Source organism: Pseudopodoces humilis, chromosome 6 (genome assembly GCF_049639895.1).
Source record: "Pseudopodoces humilis isolate 2021_Gansu_Grassland_sample_001 chromosome 6, ASM4963989v1, whole genome shotgun sequence".
Taxonomy (NCBI): domain Eukaryota; kingdom Metazoa; phylum Chordata; class Aves; order Passeriformes; family Paridae; genus Pseudopodoces; species Pseudopodoces humilis.
Genome location: NC_142205.1, coordinates 60,394,679 through 60,420,019, shown reverse-complemented (window position 1 = coordinate 60,420,019; position 25,341 = coordinate 60,394,679). Strand labels below are relative to the sequence as shown.

General features: G+C 37.8%; 1 protein-coding gene across 14 annotated transcripts in view; it reads right to left on the bottom strand.

Moving 5' to 3' along the window:
* INPP4B (inositol polyphosphate-4-phosphatase type II B) overlaps positions 1 to 25,341 on the bottom strand; it is a 322,017-nt gene that overhangs the window by 71,269 nt on the left and 225,407 nt on the right. For all 14 annotated transcript variants that reach the window (XR_015772647.1, XM_088056200.1, XM_088056198.1 and 11 more), the window contains 4 exons: positions 25,092 to 25,222; positions 16,606 to 16,710; positions 12,143 to 12,251; positions 2,819 to 2,996 (listed from right to left, as the gene is read on the bottom strand). Coding sequence is in view for 13 of the 14 variants with exons in the window: in XM_088056200.1 (XP_087912326.1) it covers positions 2,819 to 2,996; positions 12,143 to 12,251; positions 16,606 to 16,710; positions 25,092 to 25,222 (523 nt within the window). In the remaining variant the exon portion in view is untranslated. The remainder of the gene's footprint in view (positions 1 to 2,818; positions 2,997 to 12,142; positions 12,252 to 16,605; positions 16,711 to 25,091; positions 25,223 to 25,341) is intronic.

The window sequence follows — 25,341 nt, the reverse complement described above, 5'->3', positions numbered from 1 at the left end:
TCAATTTTTAAAATAAAATCAGTACAGAAGTGAGACTCCATTTTTTCATGCAGAAACTAAAATGATTCTGTAATTAAATTCCATTCAGAGATCCCACTGGTTTAATAGCAGTCTACAGTTCAACCTCATTTTCTAATAGCTCAGTACAGCTAAATTTGCAGAACATCACTATTTATAAAAATGCATTGAAATCATAAAACCAGTCTATACAAAGAAATGAAAACTTTGCAAATTCTTTTAGTTACTCTACTAAAGAGTATTTCTGCAAACAAAGATAGGCATAGCTGGAAAATTAATTTATCAAGCCTTAGCAAGCTGCAAATGCTGATACACTTGTTGACAGCTGAAGGCTTCCTTAATCAATTAACAAAAAGTGATGATTAAAGGTTCGTCTCAGGAAAACACTACAGTAAATTGAAAATTATATATGGAGAAGTAAAACCATACTTAATATGAGAAAATAAGCTCCATTTAAGAAACAGCAGTGGAATTATTTGATTTAATTTTCCACTTTCAATCCATGCAGCCAGTCCTTCCATTTCCAACATGAACACTTAAATTCATGTAATTCACATTATTGATAATTCAGATTTACTCACTGCTACCTAATAATTAGAGAAAGAATTATTATATATATCAAATTATATGTTTTTAATAAACTTGTAGAATTTAATCATCGGGCAAATAATTTTTATGATTTGTTCAAACAGCTGTTTTATTTACAAATTTCTATCAAGTTAAAATGTAAGAACTTATATATATATATATATATATATATATATATATATGTATATAAAAGTATAGGAAAGGTGGAATAGCAGAAGCACTATATACACCTCAGGAATACAATTAGGTATCATGTAATTATATTCAGCACAGCATGTGCTACTCTATCGTAAATATAAGCAGGAACATTCTGATAGTCTTGGTTCTCCAGTACAGTACCAGATTATACAGACAGATTATTTTAAGACATCAATATAAGGCTTTGAATTAACTATGAGGGATCTAATTTCAGTATTGTGTGGGTTCACTGAGTTTAGGGCTTTGAAGAACTTCCCTTCCTTGAAGTTGTTTCTTGGTCTTTCCTCCCCATCTCTCTTCCCCTCTTTACAAGCAGCTGTCCCACCACATTTAACTTTCTCAGCAATCCATCCTATTTCTTCATTATCCATCTTTTCCTAAGAATAGATTTTGTAAGAGACAGGGAAGCAGGTATTGAAACACTCCTGCTGCAGTTGGTCAGACAACTGGATTAATCTCTGCCAAGCAAAAGGTAGATGCTAGACAGACATCCACAGAGTACATCGCCTGAGACTCCTTCTAGGAACTAGCTCATGTACTAACAGCTATTTAATCCTGGCCCTGAAAAGTTGATATGAACATAGACAGCTAAGTCACCAGCTATAAATGTAAAATATCTATGACTTTTGCAAACTGAATGAATTGTCTTTTTTTGGCCCTTTGCTATAGCTAGAGTCTCCAGCTTACCATGGTTCAAGCAGTACTATAGTACCATGGCTGCCTGCAGCCCATCTGAAATCATTCCCTCTTCCTGCCTAGAGGCAAATGGCCAGAGCAAACACACATATTCCTTAGAAACCACATTTTGGATCTTCAGAACAAACACTTGTTTGTCTGATTTGCTTTACCTGTGCACACAGATTTCTTTGAACAAACCACTAACAGAGCAGCTCCACTTGTTCTATGTACAAAAAGCTAAAAATGCCCTCCTACATGCAAAGGTACACTGTAATTGCTACAACCCCCCTCCCTAAATTCCTCTATTTCATTTCCAGGCTGAATTCAGTTTTCTTCCATTATCCCTGACATCCACAGTGACTCCAGCATTCTGAGAGTTACTGTGGATTTACATACCTGCAACTGAGAGCAATGTTTCTCTTGCCCATTGCTCCTCTGCAATGCCTTCACAACAAGTAGCCGAGCTTAATATTCAGATTTGAAACTCACTCACTGAATGAGGAACTACTGGGATAATGGTGCTCAACAGACCACAAGAGCTGTCACTTCCCAATAGCTGAAGATATATTGAAATGGTTATTGATCACGTTATTAAGCCATACTGAGATCACGTTACTGAAGGGGTGGCCCATGGAACAATGATAAACTCTTCACAACCTCTCAGGTCATAGCTATAGTGCTTCATATCTTTATAGGATAGCATATGCTGGGAAATACTACAGGCTTCAGCTAATCTCCATTATCAGCCTGTGAGACAGACGGGAAATAACATCTTCCCTAATTAGACCTAAAGGAACTAGGATGAGGAAAAGCCTATAGCTACAGATGGATATAACAGGAGAAAGAGGATTAAAATTTGAGATCTCCTGGAGCCAACTTCCCAGCTTCTCCTTCCAGGCTGCATCACCATTTCTGATCATGCTGTTATTCTAAACCTTACACTCAAATCTGGGGTGAACTACCTCCCATAAGCAGCAGCTAGAAAAATAACAGAAAGAGAACAGAAAATAATGATTCCTCATACTACAAAATTATAAATTTATATATTTTGATAAACTCCAGTATGTGGCCACTAGAGGATAAAGAAGATACATTAAACTAAATTAATTATACTTTTAAATAAAGGAAATCTCTATAGATTTAATTACTTTTCTATATAGAACGCCTACATAAATGCAAAATAACATTATTTTTCTAACAACAACATTTTGATGCTTATTTTAGCTGATTTCCTGATGCTGTGAAAGTCAATTTATGTAGAAACCCCCCTTACATCCCAGCAGTTAGAGAGACTTGGTTATTCCATTTTCCATTCCAGTGAAGATTTGAATCTTACTTTTTCTGAAAGCATCTTTAAAGAATTCTTCAAGCTGTCTGGAGAACGCTGGCTTGCAGAACTAAGCAGCAGGTCTGCATGGCTTGTTATAAGAGGTTGCAGATGATTGATGTTGCTGAGAACTTCTTTTGCCTTGGCTGTGTTTTCAGGTGAATAGTAAATACACTGGTATCCAGTACTGTGATAACAGAGAGTCACATGATATCAAATTAATTTCTGCCATTAACAGCAATGCTTACGGTGCTAAAAATCTTACCACTACTTTTGCAAAAAAAATGCCAGATGCCTGAACTTCAAGATACCACTGAAATGTTCCTGCATTTAAGGGTAAAAACAAACCTTTCCTTGAACAGTAGTATAAAACAGACTGCCCACCACCACATGCTCCAAGTAGTTCAGTACAAAATTCCTTTGAGTGACTGATCTCAACATAAACCCCCCATATTTTAATATGTTTCTTTTAAACACTGTAATTCTATAGATAGAAAATATTTGACAAAGTCAGGTAATAATACCAAAAAGCATGAGGCTCCTTATTTTTCCAAGTGAACTCTCCAACAGAGTATTAACCACCTCACTAAATCTTTCAAAATGGCCCATTAATGTTTAATTTATTAATTTATTAATTTAATTTAATTGATCAGTGGCCCACAGTGTGGTTTGATTAGCCTCAGTGATGTCCAGGAAATGATGACAAACAGAGTTATCACACAAATAAAAAACAGGTGTGTGGTGACACAGCAATGGAGTGAGGGAGTTAATTACTTCAAAACCACAAAAATGCACACTGCAAACTTCCTACTTTCAACTGCTCAAACTACTGCAATTCTTTTGCAGGACTTCTTCTATCCCTCTTTCCTCTTCCCCCCTTACTAATTATGCAATATCCTCTTATACCACAGTTCCCAAATACCATTTCAGACAGCATGCACACACCCACAGGTTCTTGCCTGTAGCACACAGCTCTTCACCTGAACTTCTTGTACAAAACTCTTCCTTTTATAAAGCCCTGCTTCAGTCTTTCAGAGAAACTAAACAAAATCTTCAGCAGCTTCAGATTAACACACGAAAAAAAGAAACTAAGCACCTTCTGGCACATCACCAATGCCAGAAAAATGTCCATACTGCTCCCAGATGGTTCTGTTTGTATCTCCCTTCTCTCCTCTTGTGTGATTTTGTCATAAGTACTTCAGTCTCTTCAACCCACTGATTTCTTTCTTAATTTTACATACCAAGACCTAAATATTGACACTTGTTCAATCCTCTGAACTTCAAGCATTGTGTTTCATTTCAGTCTTTTTCCAGATCTCTTCACTCCCCCACTTCCCCTTTGTGTCTTCTATTGAAATAAATTCCAGTTCCTTCTCATTAGTTTTCTACAAATGAGAAGGGTAGGTCCCTTCCAATTCAGCATTTGCTATGATTTTGGCAAATAAGGATAGCTTCAAGCAGTCTTAAAACTAAGGCTCTTGCTTACATATTTTGCTGAGTTACAGTCCTAAATTCCCCAATACCCATTCTATTTTTCTTCTATTTTTCTATCCTATTGGTCTTTCACCAATGTCTTCATTCTCAGATACAATTCTTTGTAGAGTCAGTCAGGATGAAAGCATTCTAAGTGAGCAAAGCTCAGCCATGCTACCAGCCACATCTAAATTATGAGGCACCTCCAACTTACATGAGCTACTAGACTCATGTCTAGTAGAAGTCATAATTCTGAGTATTTCAGCAAAATTAATCATATAAACTAATTCTCTCCTAATGAATTAGGCCAAAAAAAAAAAAAAAAGGAAAAAAAGAAAAATCAAACACATGAACAAAACAAAAACAAACAACCAAAAAACCCCCCAAAAATCTCTGTCCCTCTGAGCAATGTGGAAACTGCCACAGTTCTACCTTCGAGATGGACATACTGTTAGTGAAATGGACTTCCAGAGTCAGACCTAGCACTACATTCACTGGAACACTCAAGCTACCAGGTTCAGTAGACAGGGCAGGGACGAAGATTAACAGTGTATGTTGATTGTAGTGAAGACATAGTCTTAAAAGTCTTGATACTTCTCTAATTCCCCATCAGGCTTCTCCCTCCCTTTATCAAACTGCCTTTTTTGCAGGCTGAATCTAGCTAATGCTGTTACCAAGCTCACCATGCACATACTCCTTTCTGGATTTCCCTCAGTCTTTAAATCCCAGATAATTTTCACTGATCTTGAATAGCTCTAAGCTTCACTGAATATTGCAGCAGAAAAGCTACAGACACTGCTGTAAGAAAGAGGGGAGAGTGACACTAAAACTGTGGGCAGTTCTCATTGCAAGTAAAAGGAATTAATGAAGAGAGAATGACTCTTCAGAATGAAGTGTATTACCAGACTTCATTATTTGGCTAATTTAAACATTTCTGGAACCCCAGAAAGCGTGACAGTTCAAATAGTTTGTTTCCCTCATATCTGAGGGCAAATTCCTCCATTCCGCTAGGAAAATGTGTAATTATTTTTCAGAAACAACATGTTGGGGAGTATTTGAAGTTTCTAACTGTTGTCTTCACACTGTTGCATCTATGACTAGCTGAGGTTTTCTGTGGCCTTACCCTTCATGAAAAGACATTATGACTTACAAGTCAGTGATGTTCTTTCATCTACAACTGCTTTTAAAGCTTACAGCTGCATATAGCTCTGGTATGTAAGTACTATTAGTTAGAAGAGGCAGTTGCCAATAGAACTTACAGAGAAACTTTTCACAGGTGTCCTAAGGCATGAACTAGATGAAACTTTTGCACTGGGTAAAGGCCACATGGGTAGGCCCAGTGCAGAATATCAGCAGCATAACGACAGTCTATCTCTGATATGTAAATTATGACTCATGTACCTCTTGAATAACTCTATAATAATGCCTCCTGGGTTAAGTTTCAAAGCTTTGACTAAGCATATGGAACCACACTTGATCATTTCCACATACTGGCACCATCATTAACTATTAACACAATCATTTCAGTTTTAAAATTACTTTAAGGACATTCTTGTGTAATTTGATGTCCTGGGAATGGTTTATATCCCATATCTATTTTTGTTGTTGTTGTTGTTGTTGTTGTTTTATTTTGTGTTTTGTTTTGTTTTGTTTTGTGTCACTGAGTCCCCTGGCTCTGGGAGTATCATGATGGGTGATGGACAGCCTGGGATCACCCAGGGCTCAGGGGCCAGGGCTACTCTTCCTTCTTGTGGGGTGATTGATACAGCTGCCATGCTGCACAGTGCCTCTGATGGGATATCCTGTTGCCCCATGCTTTTTGACTGTTTCTTTCTTTTCTTTTTCCTTTGGCACTGTGACTGAAGCTTACCAGCTTGCTTCTCTGCTTCTCTGCTTGCTTGGGAGTGCAGGCCTGCTGCATGCTACACCAGGAGCCCTCCCTGCTGGTCCATTCCCTCTGCACAGTGGCCCAGCCCCAGGATCAGTCACTGCTGGTGAGCTGCTCAAGCAATCCGCTGCCCAGCTCCCGTTTTCTGTCCCTGCTTCAGGGCTTTTTTGCTACACTTGAACTCAATACCCCTTGTCCACTCAACCCTCATGGCTCCTGGCACAGCTTTGGAGTATTTGCTACATTTTGTTTTGTCACCCCAGCTGTGCTCGCCCCTCCTGTTCCAGGCTGCTGCTCTAAGGTTCCTGCTGTAGTCCATTACACAACCCAGAGGGGCACTGAGACCGACTCCTTCTTGTGGGGACACCTCCTCACTACGAGGAAAAAGTGTCTTGCCTAAGGATAAGCTCTCTGGGGGAGTGCCACAGTCCCTTTGCTGGCTCATTCTTCGGCCCCCACAGGTTTGGAAAGTCCCTTCTCTCCCCTCTCCCGCCAGCTGAGCCACCATGACCGTGTGGAGACGCTGCTGAGCCCGCGCCACAGCGCCCCCTGCCGGCGCGGGGGAATCATCGCGCCCGGCCGGGAGCCACCAGCGCCCCTGCCGGCTGTGCCCGGAACTGCACCGAAGGGGAAAGTGCCTGACAGCCCAGAGAAGGCTGCGGTTGGGTTTCTGGCTCTGCTCTGTTTGCTGCTGCTGTTGTTTGTTTGTTTGCATTGTTATACATACTTCTAAAGAACTGTTATTCCTTTTCTCATATCTTTACATGAAAGCCCTGTAATTTCAAAGTCACAATAATTTGTAAGGAAGGGGGTCATATTTTCCACCTGTCTTTCAAACCAAGACATTTGAATAAATATCAAATTGGATACATTCTAATTCTAGATTAATAAAGTTTTTGCCTGAGAATAAATACTGAAATATGGTAAATGTCTAATTTATAATGAACCTCTGAGCTACCCCACTCCCACTGTTAACTGTGTAATTTGTGTCACTGAGTTAAATTGTCACCATATGGGACTAACTTAAAATCTTCCAGCAATGAGCATTTGATCTCCCATTTTTCACAGTCAAACCCACAGACATTAGCATCAAAAATACAGTTAAAGCATAGACAGCAAGTGCATCTACCCCTAGATAACTTGAATTTTATGTACATTACTGAAGATACAAATTCAGTGCCTTCCTTACAGATCACATGTATTCTGTCTGAAGTGGGAACTTATGATCAAAAATAAATTGCTCTATAAATTCTCTGGGTAATTAATGGTCTCAGGAAATACAACTAAACCAGATGATCAGATCTGAGGTTATAAAAACAGGCTTGGAAGAAACTAGAAATTTGAATTACTTTGGTTTTTTTTATTTCCTTAAGATTCCCTTGCTACCTTGGAAATTCTAACTTTGAATATGAGGAAAATGGAATTATGCTATTAATTCTGTCTATGATGATCAAATGCTCACAAATCCTTATCTTGAGGCAAATGGCTAAGGCTGTATGCACAGAACGTTTCTTGCTGCTCTATTTTTCTTCATTCCTATTTCCATGAAGTCCAATCTCTCTCACACACATGTGTCAAGAAGAATAACATGAGAAGTGTTAGGCATGACAGACATTTTCTTTGAGAATAAAGCTTGCAATTAGATCAAACACAGATCTTCATTACTTCAACATCTCTGTGACTCTCTGTGAAATGGTTGATTCCTCAGAGAATGGAAATGGGTTGAAGGACACAAAATTCAGGCAATAGGAACAGAGAATATTGCAATATTAAAAAAATTTCTGGTCACTAAACAGATACATTACTGAAGGAGCACAGCTCATACCTTTACTAAAAATCTAGGTGTGAAAGAGAAATAGTCCTTTTAGACAGTTCAAACCCAAATTAAATTATTATAGCTTTTGGAGAAAAAAAAAAAAACACACCAGAAAATAATTTTCAGTTGTGTTCCAATTTTAACATTTTGTGAATTTAAAACAGGATGATTTCCAAAGAGCTTTCTAGAAACTATGTATAAAACCACAGTGAATCACAGTACCTAACACAGCTTGTGGGACCTCTCTTTTTCTTGATGGTTAGACCTAGTGCATTAAAAAAATTGCAATCATAAGTCTGTGTGTTTTGGGTAAAACAGAGATGATTAAATTAGATTTTAAATAAGAAAAAATAGTCTTTTGTATGTCTTGCAAGTAATCTATGAACACTTCAAGCAGTGAGGTATTATATGGGTATAACTTAGAGAATGTCTGATTTAAATGTTTCTGCACAACTGAGCGCTAAAACAATAATTTGCTATGCCATCTAGACTGATGAGAAGACAAGCCCTTCCATTTGCTGGAAGGAGAAACAGTCTATGCTATCAAGCCAAAAAAGACTATCTGAACAACTGAGTGACTTTCTCTTTTATACAGAAATAGGAAAGGAAAAAAATGAATGTAACATGCCAATACAGAATAATGAAAAATATTCTAAAATAAATGTATATCATACACAAGTAATTAATATTCTTAAATTATTTACCATACTTTAATAATAATATTTTAGTTATTTTAATGTAAATGATATCATGCTTAAATAGAAATTTTTAAAAGTAGCAATTTTTCTTACTTATCTTATGAAATTCACTACTTGCTACTAAAGGGACAGACATACTACAGCCATGCTTCATAGACTTGACCGATATTTATAGTGGAAGGGCCTTTGATCTGTCTTTTTGGTACAGATGAACAGTGTGTGAATGGGCTATAAAGCTATGGAACAGACTTCAGATCACATACCAGGAAGTTCTATATTTTTCATCCAAAAGAAAAGCTTTTCTTGCTCTTATTTCGGAAAATATTTTTTTTAATATGCCTTTTAAAAAAACTGAATATGACCTTCCTGATGGTAATAAATGAGACAATAATTTCATAAACACTACATTTTTGTAAATATTATTATATACAGGGCTTTCCCTTTGTGTCTGTTCACAAAGATCTCTATTCTGTGTAATAGAAAACATGCCAGAACTATTTTCAGAAACACATTTTCCACAAACTTTCACAAAACATATGTCTCAGTCTTGTTTTTGTTTGGCAACTGCAAATGCTACCAGATAACAGTTCCTCTTGGCTGTTAATTCCACAAGTCTAAGACTGAGAAAGAAATATTTTATGAGATGGTAACACTGCTGAATATTTTGATAAACTGTTCAAATAATCAGAATTAAGGACAAAGACATGCAAGGCATTCTGTCACATCTTGAAAAATACCAGGATTGGCTGAGAACTAATCTCTTCCCACATCTTGGTTTAGCTCTTCAGCTCAGTTAGCCTAGAGGAAATGGTTGCTGAATCTGCATTTTTTCTGTTTGTTCTGTACTCTGATTGGTATCTCAAGGTGTCACTTTTTCCTTCAACAAAATCTACAGAAAATCTACCCCCATTGTAAACAGAAAATTTAAATTGCAAAAGGTGCTCCTGGGGACAGTATGTGTCCTCAAAGCATCTTTATGCAGCAAAATAAACAGGTGTGTGCAAAATAACACTGTTGTTGCCACAGTGAAATAAATCTCTCCATGATAAGATTGAGAATGGTCTTTTCCTGTATTTATTTAAAGCAGACCCCCTCCTGAATATTCATTAAGTGAGACTGTATTGAGAGCTTGCTTACCTTTCAACTCACACAAGTTATTGAAGTTGAAAAACCAAAACATAGAATTTTCTCTGAGCTGCCCTCAAAGATAGCAGGAAAGATAAATTTTGGAGGCTTCCTCCTTTCTGCTTTGTGGGAATTCATACACAAGTGGCCATTTCCCCAGCTCTGGCATGTAATTAGCTGAAAACTGCAGTGCACTGTTTTCAGTGCTCAAACTTAAGTTTGCTAGCCTGACTCAGGCTCTTTTTAGGAATACTCTGACAGGATAGTAATGTAGCGACCCTAGTTATATGATTCTGAAGACAGACTTTTGTTTTTCCAGGAGAACCCTGAAACACAAAGGAAACTGTCAGAGTAAACTTATTTTACCCTGTCCTTAAAAACTGCCAAAACACAGGTGTTTCTGAGGGATGCAGCAGAGCAAATGTAAGGTGCAGGGCTCTTGAAATAGACTGGAAATGCCCACACAAAACTCTCACCCATCATCTCCTCTCCCCTATTATCAGCAACAAAGAAACATGGGCATTGTCTCATGATGCCTATGAGATACTGCAATGTGTGTTCTTGCAGGAAGACATTCTCTTCCCTAAAAGGCATTTTCTCTTTTCTCCGATGAAGAGAAATCACAGAGAATAATTTATCCCACAGCTATCCTCCATTTTGGGAAGTCGCACTCTGCCAGTATGGACATGCTGCAGGACTGAGCTACTGAGAATGATTCATTTTCTGAAAGCTGAGAGCACTGTGAGAACTGTAATGTTCTTTATATCATATGACTTTAAAGGATTAAGTCTATTAAATTACATATATCTTGTGGCTTCAGTAATAAATTATTATAATAAAAACCCACAAAACACTATTGCAACTACATTAATCAGATAGTAAAGGAACAGATACTTTAAGAAATGTCTTTAGCAATTTCTTCAGCAGAAAACATGTACTTTGTAGGCCTCCATATGATGGGGATAAGGCTGTCTATACCAGTTAGTTGACAGCAGAATATTAACACAAAGTTCACTGATGTGTCTTATGTGATCAGTGATGTACATATTTTATTGGCAGGTTTCAACATCAGAGGTGGTCAGGGAAATGGAAGATTTTTTAAGATTTAACAGGGTTTTTTAGTTGTGTAGTGCAAGCAAGATCCCCCCAATAATACAGCTTTCAGAACAACTAGATCTGCTGAGTTTTGTTTGGTTTTAACATTGATGCCAACTCCTATTCAACCTAGAAGTCAACAGCAGATTTGTATAATTTTCCTTTTATTCTTTATGATATTGTATCCATGCAACATTTTTGAGCATTGAACATAATTGAATTAATTTTCTGTGAAATGTCATGATAATTTAGATCAGAGTACTTCTTTCCTGCATTCTCTCTGGAATGCTGTAACACTGCAGTTAGCACCATCAGTTAAAGCACTGAGCAGTCACAACTATGGGTGCTTCCAGTGACAGCTGTGCCTGCTTGAAAGTCCTAACAGCCATGGCATCAAACACAAATACATCCAATTCTCAGTCAGGAAAAGATGTAACTATCACTTTTGTGCACGTTCAATGGTGAATGAAGCACTCGAGTTCCACAAGAAACTGAAATCTTCATTTTTGATTAGTCTTATTTTGGCTTTCTGAAGAAATAAGACTAGCCTGTTTTTTCACAATGTGCTAAAAATACTTTTTTCTTAGCATACACCCAGGACTTTCATAAATAAAGTTTCTACCTTAAGCTTCAGTTTCTGTATTTAAAAATTGTCTACAGGTGCATTCCTCTTAGCACAAGAATTGCCAAAGGGATACCTTGTTCTGAAAAGCAGGTATTCAAGCACTGATATACCTCCAGCCTCCTGAAATATGATGAAAAGAAATCACATTTTTGAATCATTAAGGTTGCAAAAGACCTCCAAGATCATTGAGTCCAGCCTTTGACAAAACAACCACCATAACAACTGACCCACAGCACCGAGTGCCAAGTCCCGTCTTTTCTTGAACATTGCCAGGGATGATGACTCCACCACTGCCCTAGGAAGCCTGTTCCTATGCATAACAACACTTTCCACAAAGAAATCCTTCCTGATGCCCAACCTGAACATCCCCTGGCACACCTTGAGGCCAATTCCTGCATTTATTCAAAATTAGTCTTAACATTAAAAATAGACAGTGCTTCAATTTTCAGCAAAGCAGGGAAAATGAAGGAATTATTTTATGATTGCAATGTCCAATCCTACTAGATTTTAATCTTCCATTCATTTAGCAGGATAAACTGTTTCATTACTCAGCTCACAAGCATTTTAATGCAACTTTAATGGTATTTTCCAAGCTACCAGAAAGAATACTTACTTTCGTCTTTCTGCCTCAAATTTACTTAGCAGTTTCCGGAGACCACCATTCTTAAATCCTTGGAAATGTGCTGCTGGGGCTCCCACGGTGATAACATCATACAGAGCATCTGGAATGGGAATAGAGAAACACAGATATTTGAACGCTGCTATCCCCAAGTCATGGCAACACTGTGACATCTACTCTACATAAAGGACAAGTCTATATAATTTCCAGGGAATAACTGATAATCCATGTCCCAGGAAGGCCCAAGAGCTAATCAATCTTTCCATACAGCCACCTGCACACTTAAAAAAGTTAATCTGATTTATGGCTACATCTAAATTATGTGCTGCAGTGCAGAATAATATTCCAGCTCTGCAGTTTACAAATATGCCAAGTAAATTGGCCCATTGTGTATTTCACTATATTGCCACTTTCATTATTTAACTTGTAGTCATGTTGAGATGCACAAATTCAAGCATTTTAGAGTCAAAAGAGACCACTATGATGGAATAGTCCGATTGAATAATAGAGGCTACAGAATTACAGGTAATGATTACTGCATCAAGCTGGTTGAATGAAGGCATCTCTTTGTTTAGGTATATAATATTGATTTAAAGATTGCAAGTGACAATGAATTCACTGCATTCCCAGAGAAGTCAATCAGACTAGGAAAAATCCCTACTTCTTTTCTAGTTTGTATTTGTTTAGATGTAATGCTAATGTACTTTCAGATGTAATGGTGTTTAATGCTAAATTGGAGAGCCCTGCTCTGTGATATACACTAACTTTTTATATATATTTATGAGCGCAGAGAAGGTCAGTTGTTCTCAGGTGAGAAGCTACCAGAATAGGAAATGAAGCATACTACTGAAATTCTTGCTGGGGAAACAAACTGTTGTCTCCTTCTGTATATACCTGATGTCTTATGACATAGGGGATGAACTTTTTGTGTGGATATATGCTTACAGAACTGGAGGTGAAACATCATTTTTAAAAGAGCTTATGATTGATAGTCAGTGCGGAGATGAAGATTTATTACATCCCACACCACAATAATTCTTTATTCAAAGTTTAAATTAACATTTACACTGTTTTGTACCTGAACTTACTAGAGGTATAAAAACACAGTTCAGAATGACTCATTCTTAAATGTATTTCTAAAGAAAACATTACAGGATTTTTTTTAGAACTGTTTTATTCATCAAAGAAGCTTCCCATGTAAATTAAAATCTAGTCCTCTCCTAAAATAGAACTCTTATTGCGTTCTGATGATAAATATCCCTAGAAGCAAGAACACTGTACAAATGATTCACAGTTAATGAACTATGCTTTACTTCCCAAGCTGAATCTCAGAACATATTTGCTCAAATTGATTTGAGCTCTAATGAGTTGGTGACTCTTTAATATCCACTTAAAAGGAGAAGTGACATAATTTCATTAGCCTAAGGTGAGCTTCAAGATTCTTAAATAGCCCATTCTTTCAGGTCTTAATACAGTTTTATCCATAATACATATTATGCAGTTATTAGAGCTCCATTGGTACTTGACAAAAAGGGGTTCTATTGCTTTTACAGCAGTGGCTTGAAATCAAGATAAGAGATGAACTCATCAGGGTTCTGAATATTTTTAGAGATAATTCATAAAATGACAGAAAAACATTTAAAAGACTAAACCCTGGTTCTGACTGTTTTAAAAATAGACATGACCCTGTTTATAGTTACTGTGGGAGAGGGCAGGATTTATCCAGAAGAAAGCCTTTACTCAGCCTGTGGTCTCATCCCAGCATTGTCGAGGAGCAGCTGTCTGAGATAGAAACACACCCAGCTGAACACCTGCCTCACATAACCTACATGGGAGAGTGAGGATGGCAAAGGATGAGGAGTAAACATCCATGTCTAGTGATGGATACAGGGCAACCTCACTCCCACTTCCCAGAGCACAGTGCAGCAGAGAGTGCTGCAAGGCTTGGGAGGAATGCCTTGTGATGTGCTCTACTTACACATCAGTGGAGTTCCGTGTGAAGGACATGCAGTGTCAGCACCAGTGTGCTGTTACAGGAGTCCTCCAGTAACTCATAACCATCAAGCAAGAGCAGGCTACTGCTGACACCCCTCTGCAGTGAAGACAGAGCTTAAAATGCAGCAGAGCACCACAGGAGCTGTATCTTATTGTCAAGAGCAGCTCAATCCAAATTTTGAGTTAACCTCCGTGCCTCCACAGGAGGTGGTCAGTGTCTCAGACTAGCCAGATGCAAAACAAAAATCACTTCAGTTCACCAAATCTACTTAAAATGAGCACATATTGTAAATAGGAATAAAAGCAAAGCTATGTCAATATATAAATTTAAGCTCTCTAGTATGATGAACAGAGCACAATGTGGTGCTTATCAAATGGACAGGGATAGTGTTGACCCATAGGGAATTAGTATTTTTCTCAAAGCTATTCCTACTGAAAGTTAAAGCACACTTTGTCTTCCATGTCAGTACCCAATAACAACCCAAATCAAAGTTCAGGAAAAGTAAACATGCAATTATACATATCAAACACAAAAAAAACCACATACCAATGTGCGTATACAATAGATGGGATTAAAACCTATCTTGCATTCCCAAAATTAACATATCCAACAGCATAAGGGTTAATGGCACCTCCATGGATCATTAGCTTGTTTAAATGCCACCTCTATGAATTTTTATTCTCTCCCTTCCAATATCATTCTCCTGGTTATACTGCAGGTGTCCTTTGATATATATTTGATATAAAGCATCAGCTGAGAAAGAACAACTTCATATTGAAGTGCTGCCCACTCCAGATTGATTAGCAATTGCTAGAAACTGTTCAGACTGTATATATCTAACGTAAGACACAGTGAACATTAGTTAAGTAATAGAGGCAGAATTTTATAATTTAAAGATCCAAATTTAGAAGATAACTAGAACAATTCTAACATTTATCTCTTTCAGTACCCTTTTTGACTATGGATTAATCATTTACTCCAAGCAAAATAGTTTCGGAGGAGGGAGAAAATGAATAAAAAAATAAAACTCCAGTAATGTAAAAGTTGTGGGTGTTTAAGTAAGTGACTATTTCATTCCACTTTTTATTTAGCAAATAGACATAGAGTGTCTTATTCACAAAGAGGTTTTCTTGAAAAGACATAATATTAAGCTTCTAGCCACCATTACAAACCTAAAAATGCTTTTGAGTTAATTAACTTCAAAACATTAAATTAAAATGTGTGCTGTCACATTATGCCACTATAAATACCTATCTTGTTGAACTGTTTGGAGGAACAGTTTTTTAGTAAAAAAATTAAAAAATATTAAACCAACCAGTATCTCACAGATTGGAAGTCTCTGTTTTCCAACCTGGAAGTAGATGAACATCATCCTCACACAGTATAAAACAGGAGTTTTACCACTGTTAGAACTTACTGCTTTACAGTCATGGGTGCAGAGTGTATCAATAAGGCAAAAACCTTACAGAATGCAATTTCTGTGTTTGTAGTGACAGCAAATTTAACAGATCTCAATATATCAACAAAGTATTCCCTGTGATTTGGTCATATATATGTATCAGTATAATCTTCAATCTGTAAAGAAAGCTGCTACAATCATATGCAAGCAGCAACAACAGGATTCTGTGTTAAAAAGAACCACAGATGATCTTACAGAAAGTTATCCCACTTTCCAGAAGATGTTGGAAGTTTGCAGTATTTTCAGTATAATCAGTGAGGTATTTTCACTTAACACTGAATGAATGCTTAATTGGGGTAGGTAGGCATGACAGGGTAGCACTGCATAAGCTGATTTAGAACCAAGCAGTGCTGGGCTTACTACAACTTCCTAAGAAATAGGATATATTAAGTTTAGATGTAATACTCTCCTTTATGGAGCCATGTACCTCCCATCACCTGGGCTAGTGAGCTCATCCCAGCAATCTCTGTGAGGAAAAGTACTGTATTGTGCACTGTCACTATCTCTGGTGGCAAACTGGCAGTTGGGGGAAGAAAAGTTGCCTTAAAACCAGACTGTTAAGTCTGGCTTTTACAGCATTATGGATCAAAATGAAAAATTAAGTGAGTGCCCGAGAAGGACGTGAATCTTACTGAGCACTGTGCAGTGTGTCACTATGAATCATACAGTATTAGTTCTGCACTACTACAACAGAATATTTTTAACCATGCATAGGTTACCAATACATTTCAGTGAGCATATATTCTGCATTCTGCATGTTATTTGCTTGAAGTGTCATAGGAAAAAAATGAGCACATCCCTGGAATCTATTTTTAGAAAGGAACTTCGAAGAAATTTAGTTAACCACATTTTGGTTCTCCAAGATCTGCAGTAAATGTCCACAACTTGTGGCATCAGAAGATGAGGCAGAGAAATTCCTTGCACAGCTTTAACTTTGGACCTGATTTCTAAATTTCAGTGTATTTCAAAGCATACTTTGTCATATTTGGGGAATTTCTTTACCTTTCAATCGAGGACTATGCACATGCATTCTTTGCAGATGAAGATTTATTGGGATGAATTCTAGTGTTTTTTCTCCTTTGCTACTGCTTGACTTAAATGAAGAACCTGAAAAACAAAAGTTTAAAGAATCATTGTCTTAAGCATCCAGATGTTTCTGTATTCCCTTTAAAGTGAAATACTTGTATGTCAGGAGTCATTTCTAATTTACTTTTAAGGTGTAATTGTATGTTACAAGACTAAAGGTTCACTAAATGAGTCTCAGTATGTATCCATACTGGAAGCAACAAACCAGCTTTTAATTCACAGAACTATCTAATTTTTATTCTAGGAATGTTGGGGATTAGGTGTCCTCCTTTTGTTCCATCTCACCTATGGAATTTTTACCCATTAGTTGCGGGGAAACCTGATTTCTGGCATTTATTGGGTGCTTGAGAAACAGAAAGAGTTTGGCTGGGCCCAGGGGGGAAGGGGGGCAGGAAGAAAGGGAGGGCAGGGGCAGCTGGGGGCTGGTTGGTTTCTTCAGCTTCAGAGCAGAACACTCAAAGGGAGCTGTGGTTGCTTGAGGAGAGGAATTCAGCATCATCCCGACGGAGCTTCTTCTTCCTCTTCTTCCTCTTCCTCCTCTTCTTCTTCTTCTTTCTTTATGGGCCTTGCACCCCACCCCGTCCTGCCGGGACGTGCCAGTGCCAGCCACCGCCGCCGTGGAGCTGCTGATCCACCTCAGGCACCCGCTCAGGATCTCAGCTCATCCCTGCTGTTCCAGCCGACTGTTCCTCAGAGCCCTGCAGGAGCACCGGGACTGACTGCCCGAGGGGTTTGTGAAGCAAAGCCTCGGCCGAGAAAGCTGTCCCGGGGTCCCTGGTTCTGTTTTGTTGTTAATGCTGTAGTTATTGTTGTTTGTTTGCCTTGTTATAAATACTAGTAAAGAACTGTTATTCCTATCCCCACATCTCTGCCTGAGAGCCCTTGATTTCAAAATTATAGTAATTTGGAGGGAGGGGCGTCTACATTTTCATTCCAAGGGAGGCTCCTGCCCAACCTAGCAGACACCAGTCTTGCAAACCAAGACAAGGAGATAGATACTTTTCCCTGTCTGAAATCAGTCTGGAGTCTGCTGGAGACAATGTAGCAGTTAATGTGCATTTCCATTTATTCTGTGCTAAAACCACAAGAGTACAGAGCTATGATGGCACTGAATTTTTCCAACATTTTTTTCTTCAAAGTATTATATTGAAAAGGCTATGCATTCTTCCTAGAAAGCTCAAATAAAGAAACACAAGCTATCTTAAGGAAAGCTATATATTAGTTCACAGGAGGCATGATGCCATGGAAAAACAAAAAACCATAAATATGGCTGCATATTTCAAAAGTAGGAGATTATGAGTAGTTTTATGATGGTGTAAAGGAATATAATTAATGTCTGATAGTATGAAAATATAATTTACCTGAAGATATTTGATTCAGAATCTGTATCAAGGGTATATCTGTATATCTATATCAAGGGTGTATAAAAGGGTGCAAATTAGAAAGAGTAGTGGAATTGTCTTCCAACTCAGGCAGCCCAACATTTACCTAGCCCACTTTTTCAACACCCTGTCATTTTGCCAACTATTAATTATCAGAACTAAAATTCCTCTCATTCAGATAGAATTTTAAAATAAATTTTGTCAAGGTTCACCCTTTTCTTGAAACAAACACAGAAAAAGGTAAAGGAAAATTTTTAAATTGTTATTTGCTTGCTCAGTCAAGACTTGCTAGTGCTTATCTCTTGAAATGGTCATAGTTTCCAGGAGGACTAAGCACTGAGCCTCCCAACACAAACCACTCTGCCAGAGGGCACCAATGATGCTCCAGACCAGCCAAGCCTGGTTAAGCTGCTTCCTAAGTTTAGTAACTTAAAATAATAATTTAACAAAGATAAAAAGCAAAGCTAGGAAAAAATGATGCTGTGTGAAACCTGTATCTGAAAAACCCAAGCAATTAGGGGTGTAGTGAAGGCAACTCAAACTATCAGAAAATAAATGAGAATAGTGCAGGGAAAGAGGCTGTAAGTAATTTGGAAAGAAACAGAAAGGGGCAGATTATTCCTGAGAATTCAGCTGAGACCAAGTTCAAAGCTTAAGGAATGATAACTGGACTTGAGACAAGGAAACACTGGCTGAACAAGAGGAGAATAAGATGACAGCAGACTAAAAGGACAAGTGAAAGAAGAGTAAGAGGAAGAAGAGCCTACTCTCAGGAGTACACTTTTGCCCTGAGCACAAGACCTGCAGAATTGGTGAGTTTTGGTTTTCCTGTTTTTCAGGGAAGACCTGTGAAACAAGTAACCCTTTCCATCCAGTGCCAGAAAATTACTGGATAAGGACCACCCAGCTGCTATCAGTTACTAGATTTGCTCAGGTATGAGATCTACGCAGTGGAATTAACATCTCAATCTGCATTTACCAATAGAATCCATACCATAAAATTAACTTTAGGTATAGTCTGTTTTTAAGTAACTTGTTAAGTTTTATTTAAGAACTAAAAAAAAAATTATATTCCCTCAATAAAAACAGTTCTTCTTATTATTGTTGCAAGATCAAACTCTTCAAAGTTAGGAAGTACCAGAATAAATGTCACAGTACAGTTGGTCTGTACCTGGACAGGATAAATCTCGCCATAACATAAACCAAATATGGTTAGCCTGGCTCATTCTAGAAAAGCAGAACAAGTCCCTGGGTAAGCAATGATAGGATAGATTTGAACTCAGAGACTTCAGCCAACCCTGTTTAACTCTAGATTCAGACACATCACTGGCCAGAGATCTGGGGCAGTGTAGAGATCTCAACCAATTGGCTATCCAAGCCCAGGGAATTCAAACCCCCTATAAAAGGGGCAGCTATAATAAACTCAAGGCTATTTGTTGAGGACCCTCGGTGAGTTAATGTTGTTTCTGTCTCCAGCCAATGACTCATGTAATAAATATAGATGTAACATTCATCTGACATCCACCTGACGAACTGAGAAATGGGCTTCAATAATATATCATGTATCAGCCTTTACTGAATTTTACTGAACATTCACTGAATGTTCAGTGTCTTGGCCGCTCATTTTAGAAGCAGTGATTCAATATCTTGTTTCCAACTTTTATTTCAGTATTTATTCAGGATTTAAACATGTTGCTCAAACCTTCCTCAACGTCAAGGTTATTAATTTCCTAAAACTTGTCTACTATATACATATTAGCAGCCTCTAAGGACTTTACAATTTTTTTTAAATAATTTTAACTGGCTGAGTTATAATTCCACCCATCCTAATGTCAGAGAATAAACATTCAAGAAACAATGCATCAATATAAGATATTGAAGAACTTGTCCTGCAGAACACTCATTATAATGCAACATCACATTCCATTTTGGAAACACAGCACCCACTGGGCTAAATTGCATACATAAGTACCAAGCACTTCTGCAAAAAAAATTGTGTTTAGTGCCAGGCTTCCAAAAAAGAACAACACACTAATCACTTCTCAAGTCTGACTTGCCTACATAGGAAGTTTGTGACAGAGGCAGGGTTAATGTCCAGTTTTTGTGAACAATATTCAATTGCCTTAGCCTTCACTGTCTTTTTAGCTCCTTCTAGGGCTGGATGAATAACAGATTTTTCAGTTTGATGACTGAGACATTAAAAAAAGAAAATTGGGGGCTAGGGAAAATCATCTAGGGATAATTTCAGGTCAAACTAATACAAACAAATAATTTTCAAAGTTTCACTCGCTCCTAATACCACCAAATCTGTGTCTTAGATTCACCTGAAAATACTGGGCTTTTTGTTACCTAACCCTTACATCTTCCTGATATGTTTCCTTACAATAGGAATGCTTTACACATTACTGAGGATAAAAGTGTTTTCCAAAACAACTCAAATTTGAAATAGTATTAACTTTCTTAAACCTCCATTTTCAATTAATATGCTGCTAAACCAAAATTGCTGTCTAACACTAATATGGTCTCCTGATACTTCCACAGCAATCTCTTGATTTCAAAAAGTAATGAAGTGTTCTCCTAACAGCCTTCTTCACTAAATTCCACAAATAGTTTGGTTGAGTTGAAGTGGGTGTCACTCAGATAGCCTGACATGAGATTGTGTTGAGGAAGCATGAGAATATTTTGGAGAAATTTTATTTGCAGGTGCAATCTGCTCTTCTGAATACTTCAACCTAAACTCAGGTTTTGAGCATATTGAGAATATTCCAAGATGAAGAAAGATACCTGTGCTGGCTAAATTGAAAAGCAAAATGTTTTTTGGCATGCCTTGAAATATTTTGACCTGGTAAATCGAATTAAAATTGTGGTCCCACCCCTAATCTTAGTAATTTCTACTTCATAAGTACTTGAATTTCAAGTATCTACAATGTGCTCCCAACGTAACTATTTGTGCAACTACAGTATTAAGTCAAATATATGTCTGGCTTGCTGTTCTTATCAAAGACTATAATCTTGCTTTTTGAAGTTATAAAGTGTACTTGTTTATAGAGAAGAAATGAACAAATTTACATTTAGTCATTACTTCTCATTTTTGCTACAATTATTAGGTTGCTTTGTTTTCTGATAAATGTTACTTCTCTTTTATATGTGCTACTTCAGTCCTCCTGGATAATCTGAGTTTCCCAGGTCCACTTTATTTCTCTCAAGAGAAATACAGGTCTTGCAGGGTTTATGTTTATTAGATTATATTGTCTATTTTTTTTAATCTCAAAACATCCTTTTAATATTTTCCTGCAAGTTATAATTATTACATTGGTTCCTGCATTATCTGTATTTATTGGCTTGCTTATGACACTGTATGGAGTGTGTTCAAGAAGTAATTAGCTGTCTTGGGGTGACTTTACCTTTAAGATAGTTTTGAAAGCTAAGGAAGTTGAAGTTGCTGGTGGCTGATGGGAGTCTTTTCTCCTGACCAATTATCGGTCATTTCTAAGAACTGACAGCAGTTTTGACCATTGAAAAGTGAGATCAACTTGTGAACAACCCCTTAAGATGTAAAGCCAGAGTTCTCTTGTTCGCTTTGTGTTTCTGGCTTCTGACAAGGTAACGGGGCTCTGTCTTGGCCTCCTCCCCACACCCTCTAGGCCGGACAAGGCCACAGGGGGGTGGGAAGGGGAGAAGCAGAGCCGGCCAGCTTGGTTTAGTTTGTAGTTTCTGCTGCTGGACTGAAACCTGACACTATGAACATCTGCAGCTTTTCCAAGACTTTAATTCTTTTATTACCTGGATAAAACATACAGATTACTCCTTTTTTCCCCAAGAGACAGAGAGAGAGAGACAATCAACATGAAGAAGACAGTGAAGAAAAGAGTTAAGTTTTAGATGGGGAAGAGAGAATAAGGAGATGCTTTATAAGCTGAAATATTTTTCTGTTAAAGCTATGGAAATGGACAATAATGTTCTGAAAAAAACTCCTTTAATTCATGACAGAGTATATTGGGAGGAATGGAGTGTTCAAAGTGTGGATTTTGAGCAAAAAGTATAGTAATTGTGATACAGTGAGGTGCTGGAACAGGGTGGAGCAAAGATTTGAGGCCTTGAGGGCAATGAGAAAACTGTTTCCAGAAAAGCTGACAGAGACAGATGAAGAGGACTTCTGCCTTTGAATAACTCATCCTTAAAAATTACATCCCTAGACTCATGGCCCATACACACCTCAGAGTGATGTGAAATGGGAGGAGTGAATTATGATGACAGATTTCCAGGCAGCTGGCATCAGAGAAATAGAAAACTATAACAGAAATAGTTTTCTTGTGAGAAACTCCATAGATTAGCAGAAGACTTCTGTTTCTCTACAAAGGCTGATGGAAAGACTCTAGCAAGAATTGGGACTGTTTAAAACACCAAAGTTCCAAAGTTTTTTGTCTCTATGTTGTCATGTGAACAAGGGAATGATGGGTAGCGGGGGATAAAAGGGTTGTTATGGAAGTTTATTCTGGTGTTCTTATTCTTGTAGTTTTGTTAATAAACTCTCTTTATTCCTTTTAAGTTTTAAGCCTGTTTTGCGCTTGCTCTAATCCATATCCCTCAGCAAGAAATAAATAAGTTTTCTAGTAATTTTTTTAGTTACTGCCTTAAAACCACAATATTAGTCAAAGATTGAAAATACATATATATAATTTAAAACAGAATCACAGGAATTGTCATACTGAGTAAGACAGTAGTCTGCCAAAATTGGAACTGGAATATTCTGATGATGGAAAACAATCATAAATACAAGAAATTACACTTTTGCAAACAAAATGGAAAATATTATACAACATTTAGTGCAACACATGAGCTTTTTTTCCCCCAACACATATTTTAACAGTTGACCAACTGCTCCCAAAAAGCTCACTTTCAGTTAGAGACTGGTTTTTCTTCATACACTAAAATAGGATTACTCTTTTTCTGTGACAAAGAACACTATCACAGAAAAATCTGGTATGAGAAGTACCATACTCAGTCCTATATTAGAAGATAATAGCTAAAGGAGGGAAGTTTTAATGGCTATTTTGGGAGGCAAAGATGTGTCTCACCTAATAAGTGCAACAGATTCATTATATTGAAAGTAAATGCATTCAATTATCTATAAGAAGAAATTATTTATGTTAGTTGTATAATGAACCTGATTGTTCCATTTCTCAGTACACAAAGAAGTTTTGGTTGGAATATGTAGAAAGCTAGAAGTAATGAGGAAAATACTACAAATACTTCATAAATATTTCCCTGTTTTTTCACAAGATGCTATCATCACTTCTACCTGTTTTCACAAATATTCATAACCCTAATGTATCTTTCTCTCAGAAATATTATAGTGTTTATCTCTGACATGCACTTCTATGCCTACATATACAAAATTGTGGTAACAAGGCCAAAGGGGGAACATCTAAAGGTGAAAGTATAGAGTAAAACAGCGTTTGCAAGCAATAATGGCAACATGATCATTGAAAACACATCTCTGAGATGGTGATTGGGAGGACTGGTATTAGAAATCTGACACCAGTAAGAAAGCAGCAACAATGACAAAGCCTTTGTTGTAATATAGAGCAGACCTGTCCATTTCCTTACGGAATGCCTTATAAACTGGCCAGGGAGAGGCAAAAAGGCCTGCTGTAAACAGAAAACTTTGATCAAAATACAGTGTGATTCAGGAAATTATTAGTAATCTTGTAAAACAGAAAAGACTTATGTAAGTTCCTTGAATGATTTGTGAACAAAACAAAAAAAAATAAATAATTTTCTCTGCTGACTTTTCATCATCATTTTGTGAATAAGAAATTCTACAGGAGGAAGAGATCAGTTGTCTTTTCTACACATTTGTCACTGATGCTATCTTATTCCACTGGCATGTGGACACTACAGCACAATATAGACCCTGACCACAGGATTCTGTTGGATACTGAGGGAACAAGCTCTCAGTGCATATCAGAATCCAAGATCACCATTTCCACATGAAAAAGAGCGAGGCAGCACTTACTGCTCTTTCTAGACTAAGGATATATTTGCACTGCCCACCCCATATTAATTCTCTGCTTTCCTAGCACAATGTGGGCAAAAACAACTACTACACTAAGGACACACATGGAAATCTCATGAGGTTTAACAAGAACAAGTGCAAGGTGCTGCATCTGGGTTGGGGCAACATCTGATATCAACATAGGCTTGGGATCAACAGGTTGAGAACAGCTCTTCCCAGAAGGACTTGGGGTTGTTGGTGGTTGAGAGGCTGGACATGATCCAGCCATGTGCACTCAGCCCATAAAGCCAAACATGTCCTGGGCTGCATCCAAAGCACTGTGGGCAGCAGGGGAGGGAGGGGATTCTGCCCTCTGCTCTGGTGAGAGCCCACCTGCAGTGCTGCACCCAGCTCTGGGGTCCCAGCACAGGAGGGACACGGACCTGTTGGCGTGAGTCCAGAGGAGGTCACAGAGATGCTTACAGGGATAGAGCACCTCTCCTATGAGGAAAGGATGAGAGAACTGGAATAGTTCAACCTGGAAAAGAGATTTCAGGCTGACCTAATTGCAACCTTTCAGTACATGGAGTAAGCTTACAAGAAAGCTGGAGAGGGACTATTTACAAAGTCATGTAATGACAGGACAAGGGGGAATGGATTCAAAGTGAAAGTGGGGAGATTTGGATTAGATATTAGGAAGAAATTCTTTAATGTGACAGGGGTGATGCACTGGAACAGGTTGCCTAGAGTAGCTGTGGATGCCCCTTTGCTGTAAGCATTCAAGGCCAGGCTAAATGGGAGTTTGAGCAACTTGGTCTAGAGGAAGACCTGTGGAAGGTGGGTTGGAACTTGATAATCTTAAAGATCCCTTCCAATCCAAACCATCCTATGATTCTAATTCTAAAACACATTTTAATGTGTTTTATTCCTGCTGAATATGCCACTATTTCATAGCTAACAATCTACCAAATTCGTAAATGTTCCAGAAAGGAGGCTGCTTGAAAAAAAACACAGATTCCTACCTGTATGCTTCCCAAGCTCTGCAAGAGTGTCCTGGTACACACTCAACATCTGATCACAGTGAGCAATTACACTTTTGCGCATGTTGTCCCAGTGAGGAGCAAGTTCTCCCAGGTCTTTAAGTTCCTGATTCCTGTACCAAAGGGCAAAAAGAGAAGGCAATAATTAATTCATTAATCCATTAAGATTCATCCAAATTAATCTAAAACAAGTCTGTTACAAAACACCAGGAAGATTTCCTAATTGAAATAA